We start from the raw sequence: 18719 nt of genomic DNA on the forward strand, positions 1-18719 counted from the left end.
GGGCAGCCTATGTTGCCTCGAGGCGCTAGCCCCGAGCAAAGACGAGAAGCAGGGTACAAAGGTCTGGTAAGCTCACTTCTCTCTAACTCCATACCCACAGATTTCTTTCACTTTTAAACTTGTAGTCTTCAGCTTAAACTAACGCTGCCTTGAGGCAATTTATCAGTTCCCCTTAAACATTTCACAGCATCAAGTGTCAGCAATAATCATACTCTACCTGGTGTAGCATACTGCTGATCTCTGGAAAAATCGATGCCAGCACCAATCAGTGTCATGATCTTCTCGATCTGAGGACAGGAACAGAAGAGAGAGATGAGAACCTGGAGGTACCATCACAGTTTAACCTCCACCTCTCACCAGCAAAAATACTGAGAAATTCCCCCATGCCTTAAACAATAACCCCCCTGAAGCAATAATACACCCTGAAAAAGCAAATTACAGTGTTAGGGTATCTTTATCATGAGAAAAGTCAGTCACAGTGGTATTTTTTTTTTTGACGGGCAACTGTGCCCTGGGCTGATTGACTATATCATTTTAGGCCACAGCATTACAGTCAGTAATTTAGTTACTGGCTCCTGGTTGCAGGTAGAAGCGTCTCATCTGCTGCCTGCAGCCAAAACAATACTGATTTAAACAGACATCCCAGTAAATCATCACAAAAGTTTTTCCAGGGCAAAAATGATACAAAACCACTGTGAAGTGGTTCAAGCTTTTCTTATATTCATGAAGCTCTCAAAGAAAAGACTTTGAAGCAAGTTAAACTATATATGTCATAATATTTGCCCCAATTACATGTGTAACTCTGTTTCAAGTCACCTGAGGCTCTGAAGACAATTCACAAAAGGAGTAAAATATACAAAGGATGAAAAGATTTTAAAAAAACAATAAAATCCCAGACCACCATGAGTTCTTGCAATAATTTCATGCATTCCTACACAATGCATGCCAACATTATAAGGTTGCTGCTTCACACATATACACTCATATCCATGTCATTCACATGCAGACTTGTAGACATGTAACAAAATACTGTTATTTCCTTCAAATATACTCATAAGGGCATTGAGGCAGCAGTGACCTATAGAGCTGCAATATTACACCTGTCACAGCATAGAGACGTGGCTCCGCCTTCAACCAATGCAGGGTTGAGTTTACATAGACATTGAGAGCGCATGAAATGAAAATGTAGAGACTGACAGTGCTGCTGTCACACTTGTCAGATCCTGTCACTCCAACTCTTTTTGATGACAAGCCCGTGCAACAATCTGAAGTGAATACTTATCTTTAGTGTGCTTCTTTTGGACGGTGTTTAATGATAGTTTGCCTGAAATTGACTGTCTTGCCACTGGCTATAAAGAGTATAAGTCCTATTTGCTGCTCTAAAAGCGCCCAGACAGATCCCATTAGTGTAATTATATAAGGCAATAATGTGCCATTAGGAGAGCGAAAGTCCACATTTGTTAAGTTCTCATCATCAATCATTGCATAGATGTTTAGAAGTGAAATCGAATCTTTGGAAGAGAAATGCCTGTCACAGGAGGAGACAGAAATCTTACATCCAAGAACGATGCTATCTGTTTAAACGTGCTGCTGTTAGACTGGATAGCAAACAGTAGATTAACGCTTCTAGACTTGTTTAGAGGGAGAAATGAATAATCACTGAGATTATGTCATTCCATGATCCAAAAGGATTCATGAAGGCTGAAAGAATCCCATCTACCTCTACAAAGAATGACCCAGAAGAGGACAGAGCCAAACCCCCAAGAGGACCAGGAGATATTTATATGAGAGGGACGTCTTACGCTGTCAAAGGAATTTGATCTCCGTGGATTTGTGGTGGCAGAAGTCGTCTGTGTCTGCTGAGAGAGAATTCAGGTTTTTGTTTTGCCTTCTTTCTGTTCACCTGCCTACTATGTGCCAGCTGGCAGGGCTGCAATAATCATCCTGATTATAACCATCCCTGCTGATAAAATAAATGCAACTGAGCCACTATTTTATATGGAAAACACATAAGCAATGCCTTTGTAATTATTAAATCACTGAAGAATCAGTGGGGTTGAAAAGATGAAGAATTTTAGAAAACTGGATGAAACTGAGACATAAAGCCATCAGGGAGCCTGGGGATCACACTCTGTACTGCAGTATACTGTACAATAAAGTACTATTTTATAGTCTCTTCTCTGCTATTTTCATGGTCAAAAGTAATCCTCAACTCTTCATTCTAGCAAGCAAATACAGACAGGAGAGGTGTGAGACAAAGGGCAATTAGAAAATGACATTATTTTAGTTATCCATCTGCCAAATTTACTCCTCCATACTGTTGATTAGAACACTGCATATTGACCAGATGGTAGATTAGTCGCACAAGCTCTACAAATAACCTCCATCTATCAGCACCACATGTTTGCTACATCAGTGATTAAACAGGAATATAGATGTTGAATTGGCAGCATCTCTCCTACCTGAGCACAGACCCAGGTGAGTCAGCAAAAAAATCGCTGGCTACTGTTGGTATGAATGCGTATCTGCATGCATGAGGGGTCCTATTGTGCTTTAGAAATGAGTACGCTGGACTCAACCAAACAATTAAATATACTCCGCATATTTTGGAGGAAGTGAGCAACACAACACAACAAGCATGAGCATTTTGTATACTACTCTAGGGATAAGCATATAGTAAGCATGTGATATGAGCTTTTCAACAAAATCTGCCAAAAAAGCTCTGCTAAAACTTGAGGTTGCCACGCAACCAGCAGAGACTCCAGGAATTTACTGAGCCCATCCATGAAAAGAAATCTTGCATATCCTGTAAATATTACCCCCATAAAACCCCAACTTGTTTCTAGACTTTGGTTTTTCTATGGATTTGATTAATGAGATCGAGCCATAAATTTCACCTTTGTGTCACTTCTACAAAGTAAGTTTTCAAGTGCAGCGTCTTCTACCCCTCATTCTGGCACACCAAGCCCTAATGTGATCATTACTGCCCCCTGAGCAAAGATATGACAGGAACAAAAAAAATCCTGCACATTGTATTTAATTTATTAACAATGTTTCTGTCCTCAGGCCTTCAGCAGCCAAGATGAATCTTGCCTCATTTTTATGGCGTACAAGAACTGTAGTAGTCCCCTAATTGTTTCCAGCAAGGACGTAAAAGATGAAAAACTGCTACTGCATTTCAATTGGCTACTGCGAGTATGTTCATTTATGCATGGCTACCTCTTCTCTCTGTTTATAATTTATTACAAAGTCTTAATGTGTTGCCTTTTTGTTGCACTTAAAATAACATAAATTATTAGGCGTCAGCAGGACAAAGCCAATTAGGGAGCAGTTGATGAACACCAGCATTAATCAGCAGAACAATATGTAAAGAGTTGTTGTAGCTGCTGCGATTATAAGGACATGGCAGTGCTCTTGTCTCATAAAGTGGCCGAGGTTTGTACTGAAGGAAGGATAATGCTCCTGTCGGTGGCATCACTCCTGAGCGATGAGCAGAGGAGGCACAATAAGGAGCAGACATGCAATTCAACTGCCAAGGCAATTTCTTTGACTCTATGGAGATAAGATATCCCAATGTACTTTTATACATCAAAGGAAAGGCTGTAATATTCTGTCCCTCCATTGCAGTACCTCAACCTAAGAATACCTTTCTGAATGCCTCAAGTTTCTGTGTATAAGAAGAAAGAAATGAGAAAAGAATGGTTGCATTTTAAACACACTCACTCTACCGTTAAGGTCAGCATAGCAAGCTTTCTCATTTAAATACACTCAAAGTATGGATTTAAGAACAAAAAACACACACACCTGCATTGGTGTATCAGCTTCCCCTGTCTAGTATAATGGAAAAGGGAATACTAGCTGGTCCAATGAGATTTAGGAGCAGCCACCGTGAAAGGCAGGTGTGATATAGTGTTGGAGCAGGGTAAATATATCTTTATCAGAGGACACGACCCAGTGATTTCCTCAAGGTAAAACACTTCCACAACAAGAAAAAAACCCTCTGAATTACATGGCCGAGGACTAAGAAGCCTGGTGCCATGAGAATTAATAGAGGGGAGAGAGAGAGAGAGGGGAATGTGTTTTTTGTGCTGCAGGATCAGATCAATACAGAGTGCTGAAATGGAGAGGCGTCCATTGTGAGGGAGGCTCACTACGAGCGAGGAGATACAATGAGCGGGGTCAAAAGTCACTGGCGAGGGTGGAGGTCAACAGCTGAAGAGCTAACAGTGATGAGAGGCAGTCAGCGTGTGATTAAAGACTCATAAAGCTATTTATCATGCATCTCACAGCAGGCCTGCTGGTCTACGATGACTGAGTGGAAGAATAACTTGACTGCTCCTTTACCGTTTCTCTTATTAGTCTTTAAAAAACTCAAACAATACACAGTTGAAGCTAAGAGAGGAGGGTGAATGGAGAGCTAAAGGACGCCTGGCACAGCTCGTTCAGGGTGAAACAAAAAGGCTGCTGCAGAGAGTGTGTGCCCAGACCACCGGCCTCAAATTGGCAAGCTGGCACCAAAACAGTGGTTGGATGAAAACTATGGACTACTGAATGGTGTCAAGGGAAACGCAAACAACCCTCAGTTTGAAACAGGTGCCAACACCTCAATGCCACAGTGGGACAAAGCACTGTCAGCAGTCCCATCAACTTTCTCCTGAAATAGCCCAATGTCACGCTTATGCTTTTAGGAACAATGTGCCTCCCACATAACTTTGCAAACTCGCCCCTAAAAAAGGATGTAGAAATATATCTCTTCCATTAAGTTGAAAAGAGTTGAAATCCTTTGTACAACACAGAACAGGAAGCACTGACTAGACTGGAGGAAAGCTAAGTAGTGGCTGCATGTCTCAGCCCCCTGTGGTGCTCCTGTGTTCCTGCTGCTGGGGATTAGAGAATAGATTTCCCCTGCTGGTTGCACTGGGCTGTGACACACACCCACAGTTTGGTTTGATCTCAGCAGGTCAACTACATTAGACTCTCAAACAAAAAAAACCCAAAAAAAACCAAACAGCAAGGCCAGTTTTCTCCTCACAGAAAATAAAAGTAACCCAAAATCTGCATTGAGTTTACGAGCGTGGCAACACAAGAAAGCAAAAAAGGAACCAAGAAATGCCCGCAGTTTAAAATGCCACAGAGGATTCACTTTTAAAGAACGCGCTCAGAAGTAGAAAAGACAACAGAAGGGACAGGCTCAGGTTTTTCCCCGTTTCATTGTGCTGTACTTAGCAAATCAAGCAACAAGCTTCAATCAGCAAGAACCTATCAAGCCGGCTATACAAGGAATATAATATCCACAGAAATGCTAGAAAGCATCAATTATCTTCCCATTCAATTCATTTATGGCAGGTAGATAAGATTTATGAGCCTCCAGTGGAGCTGCTGCCTGTAAGGGAATCAATACTCACAAAAGCTGGTTTCATAGTGGCTACTGGATCTGTGGAGTGCGATTCGAAAATGAAGTTAAAAGTGAAGTGGGGCAGTGGATGGCAGCCCTCTCCTTCTGTCTCTGTCTTACAGCTCTCTGTCTGCCTTTCTCTCCTCCTCCCATCTGTGGAGCTCAGTTTGCTGGCCCACACAATGTGCCCCCTGGATTGTCATCTTCAGTCTGATCCCAAGGACCAAGACCAACCCCGCATTAGCATGCGCTTTACACACCAGCACACACCCGCACGTAGGGCGCACACACACACAGTCAGAGCTCCTTAAATGGAGAGATGCATAGGCCAAGACCTCATGCAAGTCAAATCCTCCTTGTCTTGAAACCAGAGGCAGTGTATCCAAGGGTGTGTGTGCAGGCTCGTGTGACGAAAAGGAGAGGGGGGGCGGGGAGGGTATAGATATAAAGAGAAAAGGGAAGAGAGTGTGAGAACGGGAATATTTAGTAAACCAGATTAAAAGAAGAAAAAGATGTTTTTTTAAAAAGGGGATTGTTTGAATTAGGGGGCGGGTTTGGTAATTTCCTGGGACCCCCTCTCGCCCAGATGCTGTCACACAGCTCAGTAGAGTGTTCCATAGCAGCCAGTCATGACCGGCAAGATGGCTGCCACAGAATCTCGGAGAAAGCAACACTAAAGAAAACAACTGTGGATGAAGTGATATGCGCCAAGCAGAGGGCAAGAGAGAGACCGAATAGAGAAGGGACTTTTCAATTTTCAAAGGCCCCTCCCAGCATCATTACAAGGAGTGCAGGATAGGTTACACCCAATCAAACTTTAACGACTTTTCCCCACACACTCCTCTCATTTGCTATGCACTTTACATCAGCGGCGTGAAGATTTCCATTTCAAGCAAATGCAAGCTTATTCCCTGAATGAAAGAGAAGAAAGAATTTTTTTTTTTAACTTTCAGCACAGGACTCCGGACATCTGAATCACTATTCAAGTGAGAAGAAATGGACTTCTGAGTTCATTAACATTAAATAAGGCCCCTAAATTGGACAAAGGAAATTGCCTTTTGAAAGCAGTATCTGCTTCGAGAATCCTAACAGGCTGCAAAACAACAATGCAAGCATCAGCTGCTTCTATTAAACAACTCATTATGAATCAAAAATACAAAATCTCATTTGGAAACAGTGTCAAAAAATGCTAAATCATGCAATCAATGCCATTAGGAAAGCTGCCACTGCAATCTGCTTCTTCATAACACCCTTTTTGAGGCTGTGAGGCTCAATTTTTGTACATCGCAGCTTACATTACAAATTCACCACGGCTCTCTTTCATGAATGTGATATCTATTGTTCTGGCTGACAGGCTGCTTCACACACAAATATAGTCTATATACACAGCCTTGACAGAAAGCATGACAAGACACCTATACATACATGGGATCCATCAGGCGCAGAATACATGATTTGCAGCCTCCTCTGGGGTGGAGATGTACTGACAACCAGAGCATAACCATACATTTTTTTCAAGGTCAAGTGCATTGTTAGTATACCTCCAAAACAATCTTATTTTGTGACTGACAGACTGCATGGTAAATATAATGCACTCCTGAGGGATAAATGAATAATTAAGGATGAAATGTTAAGCCCTTTGCCAGCAGCCTACTTTAAGATTTGAAAAAAAGCCTTTAGGGATTCAGATCAACTTAAAGCTGACCACTTCACTCAGGGAGACACTCATAGAGAGCAAATGAGGCCATTGCCTGAAGTGGATCGCCCCTTCACTGTTAGGATCTCCTCTTCTGTTAGAAGCCTGTTGTGCTGCCACATGGGAGGATATGTTAGAGGACCTTGTGTTTTTGCATCGTCCTCTACTCTCTTTTTCTTTTACAACCAGATCAGTTCTCAACTTGGACTATTCAGTTTATCTATGCAGATGCACCAGGGAGAACAGAGGAGCTCCATCCAAGATAAAAAAACTGGCCATTGAGGACATCGAGGGAAGAGCAGGAATCTCCGGTAACCAAGTAATGTCATGCTTGCCTTAATCCTGTCACGCTCTCTGAGGCCACATCCCTCAGGTACAGTCTGAGGAGATGAGTTGTCCCTTAAACTGGATAATTAAGACTGTACAGAGCCAGACCTGTGACCAGAAAGTTTCAAAGGGGAAATTTAAAGATTCAAGCAGACAAAATGTTCCTTTCTATTGACCTTATTACCTCATCGGACCACATCGTTTTGCAGAGAGAGGACAGAGAGAGGACAGTGTCTCCGGAGCAGTGTCATAACAGCTCTGTATGTCTTGCTTTGGATTTTTCACTTTAAAGATAAAACAACCAATAGTTTAATAAAATATTGCTGAATGTTAAAAAAATAATTTCAAAATGAGATTACACTCTACAGTGTACTACTGTTAACTACAGCTGCAACAATTAGTTGATTGCTTTTCAGAAAAATGGAATATTTTGATAATCAATTATTTTAGTAATTTTAAAGATTCGCTACTGTTCATCACTTCATCATAAATGACAGTAAACTGAATATGTTTGTGTTTTGGACTGGTTGTTAGACTAAAAAAGACATGAATACATATCCTTGAGCTTTGGGAAATTATAAGAGCTAATTTTCACTTTTTCCTGACAATTCATTAATCAGTCATTAATCAAGAAAATAATATCAGATTAATTGGTGATAAAAACAATCAATAGTTGCAGCCTTAAACTCAACAAACTCTGTGTGGTGTTGGCTTGTATTGGACACTTACACTATAATGGAGTTTTTGTTGGTAGCTTCTGATAAAACACTTTTCAGTGTCTCCTTGGCAAACTTTGTCAAAACATAAACTAAAGGTATGTTCCTGCTGTTTGCAACCGTCTGGCAATGCTGAATAAGATCAAAGCGAAACTCTTCCTTGTGGTGCTCACGGATATAAAATTCAAGGACAAGGTTACACTGTCTCTATAAGACTGAATGAGTCATGCTGTCCTGGTGCTGTGCTTTGCCTTCAGGGTAGGAAAGTGTTTTGAACTTTGGCTAGCTTCTGTAAGAGGCCTTGTGTGGCCCCTCTGCCTCTGACTGCAACTAAAAATGGGACAAAAGCGTTGACAAAGGTATTTCAAGATAGAAAAATGAACACCAGGTCAGTTTGTAGCCCCTAAAAAGACCCTCTCCTCAACTACATCCTCTTCGCTGTGGAGTAATTGGAAAACGTCTGTGATCATCTGGTAATAAACTGCAGCAACATCAACTCATCTGGAACAGTTTACAGTAGCACGCAACTGACAAATAATGAAGTCATATTTTCATAGACGAGTAAATGAGCTAATTACAGAAGCAATCTAAATGTGATTTCTACTGAGAAAGTAATAAAGAGTATGTGGTAATGCAATAATAATAAATCATTTAGATTGACTTTATGTTGTGTTCACCCAAACACAGTTCAGATGTGGCAAAAATCTCAGCACATCACAATCTCGCAAAACATAGATATTATTATTATTATTATTATTATTATTATTAATCTAATTTTCCTCTACAGAATAACATCAACCTCAAATCTGGCCTGGAGAGGTTATTGAGGTGATCAAGGGGAGCAACCCTGACCACCTGCGCGGAAACCACAGCCGACAGCAGCCGAGATATCAACCTCAAAGCTGCCATCATCCCTGCTCTCTGCAGCTCTTCTGACAGGGTCAGGTAAAGGAACAACTAGGCGGCAATGTGATCTCCTCACTGTGGAGAGACGGCATTAGTGCTATCTGAGCCCATGATTCGCTCTCCGTGGTCTGGCTCCATCAATGCAACGTGCGAGTCATCGCTCACGGACCGGGCTGCGCTGTGGGTGCAGCAGTGTGGGAGAGTTGTTACAGAGATGTTCTCATTAACAGAAACGGAGCTGAGTAAACAATACGAGGGAAAATGACTGAGACAAATAGAATAAACAGGAAGTCAATTGCTCAGACTGTGTGTACCTCTGCTCATCCACTTTTATATATGCTTTAATCTCACAGTCCATAAAAGTTACTACTGTGTTGAAAATATGCTGACCTATCATTCTTTTTTACTTCTGTATGTCAAGCAGAGTAATAGTCCCATAAATTCAGGGAGGTGGGGAGAGTTTGAGGAAACTATATTGAGATAACGATATTTGTTCAGTGTCTTGTTTGCGTGTTGTGTTTTTATGACGGGTTGCCCCTCTCCGCAGAGACTCAGGTTGGAGTCTGAAGCCTTTGCAAGTGGAGGAGACAGGAACTGAGGGGAAAGAGATCTGCAGCTCCTATGTTCTCTCTGAATCTCAATTCCCAAATCTCCGTCTTTTGTCTTAGTCTCACGGCTTCTCGCTCGTTTTATCCCCATCTTCTTGTCTTCTCTAATCTCCTCTTTCTGAGAGAGGACGACTCGGGCTTTTTATCTGTGTCCCAGACAAAGCATTAAAGTGCTGAGTGGGAAGGGGGGTATATTTAGTCGTGAGTACCCGCTGCGATAACAAACACAAGACAGGATTGAGGAAATAAAAAAGCAACAATATGACGCCGAGTTAAATTTCCAATACGGAATTATGCTGAAATTGGTTTAACATAAGCAGCAAAAATACACTTCTGAAGAAATTATCTGTACTAATCTAAATGCTATCACTTCTACAAACACACTTCACAATATAATCATCATATTTGTAAAACAAGGTCTATATCAAATTATACAGTGTCCTCGTTAGGACAACAGGTGGGATTTGAGTTGACAGAGCGAGAAGAAAGTCTCTGTTTAACTTCTCTGCAGTCAACAGAGGTGTTTGCAGTTAATACTGAGGTTTTTATTCTGTTGATTTTGTAGTTGTGGGCAAATGTCTTGAGGCTGCAAATGCTATTTGGATTTAACACACGCTGACTTAAGGCCTAACAAGTGGAGCTTTGTGAAAACAATGTGAGGAATCCTTGACAATGTGCTCATTCTGTGCACATTTGGATTCATGGTTTCAGTCTACTGTTGAATAAGAGATTTAATATTATCCATGAGTTGGTAAATTGATATAGCATGGCTCCATAATGCCCTGCAACCCCACAAAATGTTAATACTTTGCTCCCTACGGCTTTTCATGACAATGACTTATTGAATTCAGCAGCAGTTTCAGTGTGTTTTTCTGCATGTTTTGTATCTGTGTTCATTCCGCTTGTCAAACAACTGTTTTTATAGCTGTTTGATCTCATTTCCTTTTTAAAGCTCTGATGAAACTTTTCATAGCTGAACTGTTGATGAAACTGCAGCTTTTGCACATATTAAACAATTAACATTTGATATAAGTGAATGGTCAAAACAGCACCAAATGGCACACAGTAACACGGGCCGGACACGGTGAGACTGAACACTTACCTCGTCCCATTCTGACGTGAAAGATGGAGATTTCTCAAGCCTCTTCTTGCCAGTACTACAGTTAGATACAGACTCGCTACGGTTTCCCAGTCCTCCTTCCTCCTCACTAGGAGGTGACACAAGCAAGTCTGAGTCTGACTTGGAGAGGCTGCGTGCCAGCTTCAGGTCCCCAGGAGGGCGCATCCTGCCAGCAGACACTGCCCCGGCCCCTGAGTCCCTGGGCTCCTTGTTCACAGTCGCATAAATTGCCTTTGGATCACAGTCTGTCAGGATAGCGGCCATACTGGGACGGCTGGGTGGCGGTGCAGCTGCTGCTACTTCCTCTTTAGCTTTGGCAGATCCTCTTGACTCTGGCTGGCCCTGGCTGGGTGGCAGAGCACCTGGAAGTCTAAGGGGCTCCTCCCGGGAGTCGAACACAGGGGATGATCCGTGCAGGAGGCCGGTGAACTGCTCTGGGACACCTGCTTCCTGATCCTCGCTGAGCTGGGACTTATCTAGAGAAAAAGATTGAACAAAGTCAGTGTAGTTAGCGAGGGCTTGAAAGTGGATTTCTGACTGAGGGGCAGGTCCTCAGAGGAGGGCTAATAAGAAACCGCCCACACAAGCCCTGAAACAGATCTGTAACTGTTTCCTACCAGGAGTGACGGAGAGAAAAGGAGGGAGAGAGAGGAATTGGAGAAAAGCAAAGGCGTATGTTGGCTGGAGAAATAACAGAATTCCAATCCCAGCTTGCAGCCGTCTGACAACTATCTGCTGGTGCCTCAGTGCCTGTATTTTGTAACGGGCTATTATCTAAGTTACAGTCATCTTTGTCACTAACTTCAACCTCGCAGGCCCACTGGTCTATTAGGTCCATTCCCCAAACTGCTGACTAAACTTTCATGCACACACACATTACTACAAACACAACAGATATACCAGAAAACAGAAAAAATAATGAACAAGAAGTCTCTGAAATATCACAAGGAGGAGAAAAACTTACGTCGGCTGCCTTGTCCAAGAAAAACAACTCCTTAATGAGACAGAATGGCAAGTGCAATTAAAAACAATTAGATTTTCCTCCTCCCTCTCCCTGAGGAATTACTGCCACCTAAGCCTCTTTTCCACAATCAAATCAACCACAGCATGACGGTGCCTGTTGTCATCAATGCTGCAGTGTTGAAGTCTGAGTCTGGGTCTGTAGCCGTCTTCCTTCCGTTGCGCTGCATTGATGGCGTGTTGTTGTCTGCCGTGTGACCAGCAGCCCCTCTGTGTATTCTGACTTCTAATTCTAGACACTAATGGTGGCTCAGGAATGGAAATTTGAATCGTCCCATCCTCCAGCAGCCAGACTCTTGATAATTAGACCTGTGACACATGGTAAAGGAGTGTGTGTATGTGTGTGGGGTGTGTGTGTGTGTGTGTGTGTGTGCGGACTGTCTCCGCCAGGGTGACAGGGTCAGGGTGTTTGGTGACAGGGAATTTGGGGCAGTGACACCACAGGGAAAGCAGTGACCTGTTGCAACACTTTATAGTTTGTCCTTCACCCAACAGGCGGCTGGCTCAGCTCTGCTTTCTCTCAAATTGCTGTTCAAAGATGAAAAACATCAAACGAGTCATATCTACAGAGGGAAGAGGAAAATCGTATCATTCAACCGTTTGACTTGTAAAGCTGAGTCCGAGTTCATCCACAACTGCCTCATTACCGTTTCAGGGGCCATTTGCAGTGAGCCAGTGTGACAAACAACGCCTTGAACTCCCCCTTTCACAAGTTGCTGAACACTTGGATCTAGGAAATGTGTGTGGGTGTATGTGTGTGTTATAAGAGAAGAGGTGAGTGAGTGTACTGCGCACATATGTCAGGACCACAGCCAAACACCCACCCTCTCCTTGGCAGCTAGGGAGTGTGAACGCCCTATGAGCACATCACTGTGGTTCCAACAATCTCACACGGCGTTAACTCTTGCCGGGACCAGTGCACCCCCTGCTCAGACACGTTTATGGTGTAAAATGTGTACAGACATAATGTAATGTTGATGCGGCTGTTACAGATGGGTGAGGTCACCGCAGAGGTGGGATGAGTATTTGGTTTGGCACTGTGAGCTTCATATCTTCTGAATGATGTCATGTTTGTTTTGCAGACCCTGCAGTGCCGGTGCTGGCTGTCACTTCCCCATCTACATAGCCCAAAGTCAATTTATGCCCTGCCTGTGGAAAAATCTACACTGTTTTTATGAGATGGGAGGACATTTTCAACTCCGGGGTCATGAACTGCAGAAAGTCAATAAGGAACTTAAGCCCATCATATTGATATGTGGACATTTACAGTAAAGCAAGTAAACTAATACCTCTGTTGACAAGGCCAGTCAATATGGTTCTGAGAGCCAGCATGTTGCCATATTCAATACATAATAGCATGTAACTTTACAAAAAAAAATATGCAAATCTGGTTAAATATTTGTAGTTACTCGTTACTCATGTAGTACATATAGCATGTATAAATAACAGATGCTTTCTATTCATAGCCCTTCTGCATCCATCTGTTGAAGTTCTGGTGCATTGCACTCGATTACAGCATTACAAACAACTGTACATTTTTGAAACAGCCATTAAAAGCTTTGTATGAACGATAGAGTGTTTTAAGACACAACAGGGGAACAAAATCTGTAAAAGCTGCTCAACAAGTATGATGAAAAGCAGCGAGTTATAAAATAAAGATAGCCTTAAAGATTCCAAACCAGATTTTGGGGTTTGCTTCTTTATTATTGCTGTACATAACTGTGTTACTATGGAGGCCATATGTCTGTTATTGTCTGTGTAAATCACAAGATATTACTACTCGTGAGAAATATCCCCTGGAAACTCTATAAAACACCATGTAGAGGTGCAAATCTGTTGGGAAACACTATATTCCTGCTGAGAACAGCAAAGTGTTTGTGACACATGATGAACACTATGATATTGCTGACCATGCATATATCCTCCACCTGCTGCAGATCACGCCGAGCTCCCGTCCCTGGAATCCCACACGGGGGGAAGAAATCAAATCTCAGATTGTCTCAATAACAATAAAATTCATATAGACATGAGCAGAAGTAAACATTTAGGCTGAGACAGTTGTCTGGGTTTATGTTAAGTATGCTATGTATAGAAGTGGGAACTATAGCTTTAACTTGCTGTTGTGCAAGAACAGAAAAGAGAAGAAAAAGTAATATTTATATATACACCCAACTTGTGGTTTTGTGGTTTTAAAAGGGGAAAGGGGAGTAGGAACTTGATCTAACTAAGGACTGGAAGGCAGGAGAAAAGACGCCTTTTGTGCTTCTGGAAGTTTTTCACACATCCCTCAACCCTTACAATATGTTAACAATGATTATGACACTTGACTTACTAATTCTTTGGCCCTGTAGCAAAACATTTTCCACAAATACGGGTGCTGCTCTTGTTAAACATCAATTCAACTTAAATGTTTAAGCTCATTACGCTTCAACATCTGAGGTTTATTTGCACAAATCCACCAGTTATATATCAAGATGTCAACATGTACTTCCATGTAATAAATCAGTACATTACAGTTAAACAAGTTCACATGTTTTATAAATTTGTAAAGTTAGACCTACTATGAAGATGTTTCTGCAGTCGCTCTGTAAATCATTTGTGACTGGCTCCTACTGTGAGGGTGCAACATTAGTATCTTGCCTACATGCATTTATCTGCTGTTCCTTCCGCAAACATGCTCCAAAAATAATGATTTATTAAAGATATCTGTATGTATGTCAGCAAAAACCCAGAAGCTATGCTCCTCACCTCTGCTCCATACTCAACTGGATAACATGGCACATCCAGCTATAGGTGGGGATGTGGCTTTGAGATAGGAATGTCACCATCTGATCAAGAATTCTGTTTCATATTGGCAACGAAATGAGTCTTGCCCACTTGCCAAGGAATGTCAATCAGCCTGCGCCCAACAAGCCAAATCCGCTGTGCTGCTCGAGAATGCCAATCATGCATTCCCTGGCAGCACTAATCTGAGCCAGCCCATCTCCCCCTGCAAACTTAAATGCATTTCTCCCATTTCATTGACATGCTTGGCTTGTGATTTAAGTCTGATACGTTCACTCCATCTTTCCTTACCCTCACAGAATCACCAGCAGCAACAATTTGAGGACAGAGGGTAAAACTCACCTCTTGATGCCCGTGGGCCCGCCCGTCCAGGAGGGTGCAGACTGTCTTTCGTCTTGCTCGGGCCTCTGAGGTCGTTTGGAGCAGTGGGTTTACGCTGAAGTGGAACAGAGAAGCAGAAAAGTGCTGAGTTTAACTCCAACCTGCCAATCAAAACGCAGCTTCCAAACGTCTTCTGGGTTGCCAGGCAATCGTATTAGAGCCAGCTTAATCTTGGCCCAGTTATCTCATTAATAATCCCACCTAATTATCTAGCTAGTGTAACATGAACCAAACACGTTATCCCATTGATTCCCTGCATGAAAGTACTGGTGGCGGTTGTGCATACATCAACCATGATGTGTCTTGACTCCAGAGGCTGCAGTATAGAGCACAGAGGACACCATGCTGCTCGTTTGTTATGATTAGGTAGCTGAGGAGCACAGCTAATCCAATAGGAGCATGAAATAAAAGATGTGAGCTGATATTGTGGGCAGCAGGTGGGATTGTGGGTGGGTGGCAGCAATAATGAAAGCTGCTAACTGGATGATAAATATAAAAAGCCAATAAAATAAGACCTGACAATAAATAGAGCAGGCGGGTTTAGACTTAGTTATGTTAGTTATGTAACTTATGAGGGCTGGTTTAAGACAGCAACTGCCTTCTGCTGACATATGACTCAATCTCATATGACTGTCATATTTATATATTATTATTATCATTTATCCTGCTTTGGTCATATGGTCATGCGCCTAATATGCAATTCAAAATGCAGCTGAGATTTTTTTCTTTGACTGTCCATCCCTACAGCTTGCACAAGTAAAGATCTTACAAAGGGATTTGGCAGCTGGCAGGCATAAAAAACTATTGCCAAAATGTAACTTATTGTTTGATGTGGGGATGAAATATAAAGACATGAGAAGGATGAAAGGAAGAATGCACATATACCTGAGGTAGGACACTGTTGGAAGACTTTATAGTGGTTTTTTCATCTAAGGAGACAGAAGAAAGAAGAGTTAGGACATAGATAAATGAAGTCTTATCTCGGTCCATTCAGAGTTCAATTACTCAACACTTCTTCAGAGTTACAGACGATGTATTACCGGTTCTGATTGTCAGGAGAGACGTTATGCTGGGAGGATGTGAAAGTGATGTATAATAAGATCATGTTTTATGCAGAGTGAATTGTCAGGCTGCAGCTCAAGACAGACATTAGATTTATGTTTCTGCCATTTAAACAGCGCTGGGCATGCAGACATGATGAAGCTGTTTTAAAAGAGATGAAAAACCAATCATTTAACATTTCTGTCCAACTCCACAGTGGAAGAAGAAAAACTGCCAAAATTTCCTGTTTTCCAATACCATCATTTATCCACATAAGGGGTGCGCGATGACATCAGCGATTTAACTCAGACCCTTCAGCTCGGTGGCGTTTCCTAACGTTGCTAGTGATGCTGACTAAGCTGAAAGGCCCAAGGGGATGGTTTTAAAACATCTACATCAACAGCTAAGGATCAAAATGGCCTCCTAATTTAATCCCATTTAATCCAATTACACACGGTGCCATTCACCAGCCACAACTAAGGAGGGTCTGCTGATATACGAGGCGTACACCGTCATGGCAAGGGGTGACCGTGTGTGTGTAGGGAGTAGTGTAGCTTTAAAAAAGTGTTTGGGAAAATGATCATGGTGGTTTCGCAATTTTAATATAATCCTGCCACAAATTAGGGGTCACAATGTGTGGTAAGTGCAAAGTATATAGTGGAGGAGAGAGTTTACCCAGGAAAGGCTCTAAAGACATAAAACTCTCATGTTAACAAATAAATACTGTTAATGTATACTTTGTACATTATAATCTATTCTGTACATCTTAAGCAGCACACAGTTACCTTTGTGAGATCGGGGTTCATGGCTGGGCAGTGGGACTTTGGTCTGTGCAGTCAGCAACAACTCATATGTGTGATCCTCTTCCTCCTCAGCCGCTGTCTCTCCTCGCTCATCGATACTGCTGTTAATGTACAAGGCCTGCAGGAAAAGAAACAAAAACAGCAGAGGCAAGGAGAACGTTAGGGCGGGAATAAAATACACAGCACAGACGACTTGTTGTTGAGTATTCACCAAAGCTGGTGTGGATGTTATACTTTAATGCAAATGTCTTCTTCAGTGAGGAAAATTAAAAAATGGAACATGTCCTTCTCTAATGTAATTTCACAGTGCATCCTCTACGGTCAGCCAGGCAAGTTCTGTGATTTTGTCTTCACTCCTTTTCCACCTCGCTACTCTCTCCCTCTTTCTGTCTGTATCCCATGCCGCACTCAGATGAATATTTATTAAGAAGTCATTTGATTCGAGCGGCGGCCGCGAAGAGAATAGTCATGAAAGGGATCGTGGCTAAAAAGCTCTGGCATTCTCAGTGGCAGATAATCATTTTCCAACAACCCTGTGACTTCGTGCTAACAAACCTTGTCCAAAGTCTCAGAGGAACTAACTTTTAAAGGCAGTCGTACCACCATGCTCAGTAATTGGGTGCTCAAAACAGTAAATATGAGAATATGTGATGTTAGATGGCAACATGTTTCTCCCAGCTTTATGATCTTAGCTCCTCACCTCCGAGCTCATCTCTTCTTCATGACCAGGGCCAGGATGTGATGAGTGAACCAGGCGATCTTTCTGTAAATTATGCAAAATATAGGATGAATAAACATATGGTTGCTAATAATTGGTTAATTGAAAAAACAAAGTTAAGAAATGCATTGTAAATCCACTATGCACCACAAGAAGTGTACTGCTGGAGGGGTTATGTGGAGAAAGGACCACTATCACCCTCTAGTGGGAGCTCTGCATTTCATCTCTTATAATTCCCCTGTGACAAACTCACTGTGTGTGTGTATGTGTGAGATGGTGGGTTTCAGTTAAACTGCTGCTCACCTTGCCAGCTTCACTATCTGGCCGTCCAGAGTCCCTGTCAGAGGATTTGCCGCTGGTGAGGCTGTCCAGAGAGTGGCAAGAGGTGGCTTCGAACAGAGCTTCATATGGACTCTCCTCCTCGGGCCCTGGGGCCAGCCCAGAGATCAACTCACTCATTTTCTCTAGATCACCTATAACACAGTTTTAAAAGGTAGAAATTAGATGCAAAAAACACATAAAAGAGAAGCAAGTTCTTAGCTGAAAGAAATGGATAACTACCTCTTACTGCATTTTCCTGCTCACTGTTTCCTGTTGAAACTGCTGACTGAATTGCTGCTACTACTGTACAAACACTCAACTTTCTAGCTTGGGACATCTGGTAAATCTTACCCCTTTTCCGAGGGCTGGGACTCTCCTGAGGCGGAGGGATTGGTGGAGGAGGAAGGTCAATGTCAGGGGGTTTTCCAATCATGTGACCTGCAATAGACAACAGGAGATTGAATCACTGCAAGTAAATGTGAAATCGAGTGGTTGCTTCCCACCACATTTCACCACGTTTGGTCATATGGTCTTTACCTTGGATGAGAGCAGCTATCTGTCTGCTCTTCTGGGAGGGCATGTCTTTGACAGTATCCAGCGCTGTCAGGCCCTTTTGGTCAACAATGTTCACATCAATACCTGACAAATGACAAAAGGAAGAGTCGGTGCAACAACCGTCAAAACGTTCTGCGCTGATTTTTATTAATTGAATGTACTTCATTGTCTTGTTATGTTCAAATGTTGCTTGCGGGGCACAGAAGTCTGACCTGCACTGAGAAGTCTTTGTACCACATCTGTTTTCCCGAACAGGGCCGCTTCGTGGAGGGCACTGCCTTTCTCCGTCTGAGTAGAAAACAAACCAAAAGCGCAAAGAGCCAGAGGC

The 18719-nt window shown here is 42.4% G+C and overlaps 1 protein-coding gene across 4 annotated transcripts in view; it reads right to left on the bottom strand.

Moving 5' to 3' along the window:
* LOC133987405 (ankyrin repeat and SAM domain-containing protein 1A-like) overlaps positions 1-18719 on the bottom strand; it is a 63308-nt gene that overhangs the window by 19462 nt on the left and 25127 nt on the right. For all 4 annotated transcript variants that reach the window (XM_062426764.1, XM_062426763.1, XM_062426765.1 and 1 more), the window contains 10 exons: positions 18604-18679; positions 18374-18475; positions 18188-18274; positions 17819-17988; positions 17498-17560; positions 16780-16915; positions 15839-15882; positions 14915-15008; positions 10751-11244; positions 218-287 (listed from right to left, as the gene is read on the bottom strand). In XM_062426764.1, the coding sequence (XP_062282748.1) occupies positions 218-287; positions 10751-11244; positions 14915-15008; positions 15839-15882; positions 16780-16915; positions 17498-17560; positions 17819-17988; positions 18188-18274; positions 18374-18475; positions 18604-18679 (1336 nt within the window). The remainder of the gene's footprint in view (positions 1-217; positions 288-10750; positions 11245-14914; positions 15009-15838; positions 15883-16779; positions 16916-17497; positions 17561-17818; positions 17989-18187; positions 18275-18373; positions 18476-18603; positions 18680-18719) is intronic.

Source organism: Scomber scombrus, chromosome 10 (genome assembly GCF_963691925.1).
Source record: "Scomber scombrus chromosome 10, fScoSco1.1, whole genome shotgun sequence".
Lineage (NCBI taxonomy): Eukaryota > Metazoa > Chordata > Actinopteri > Scombriformes > Scombridae > Scomber > Scomber scombrus.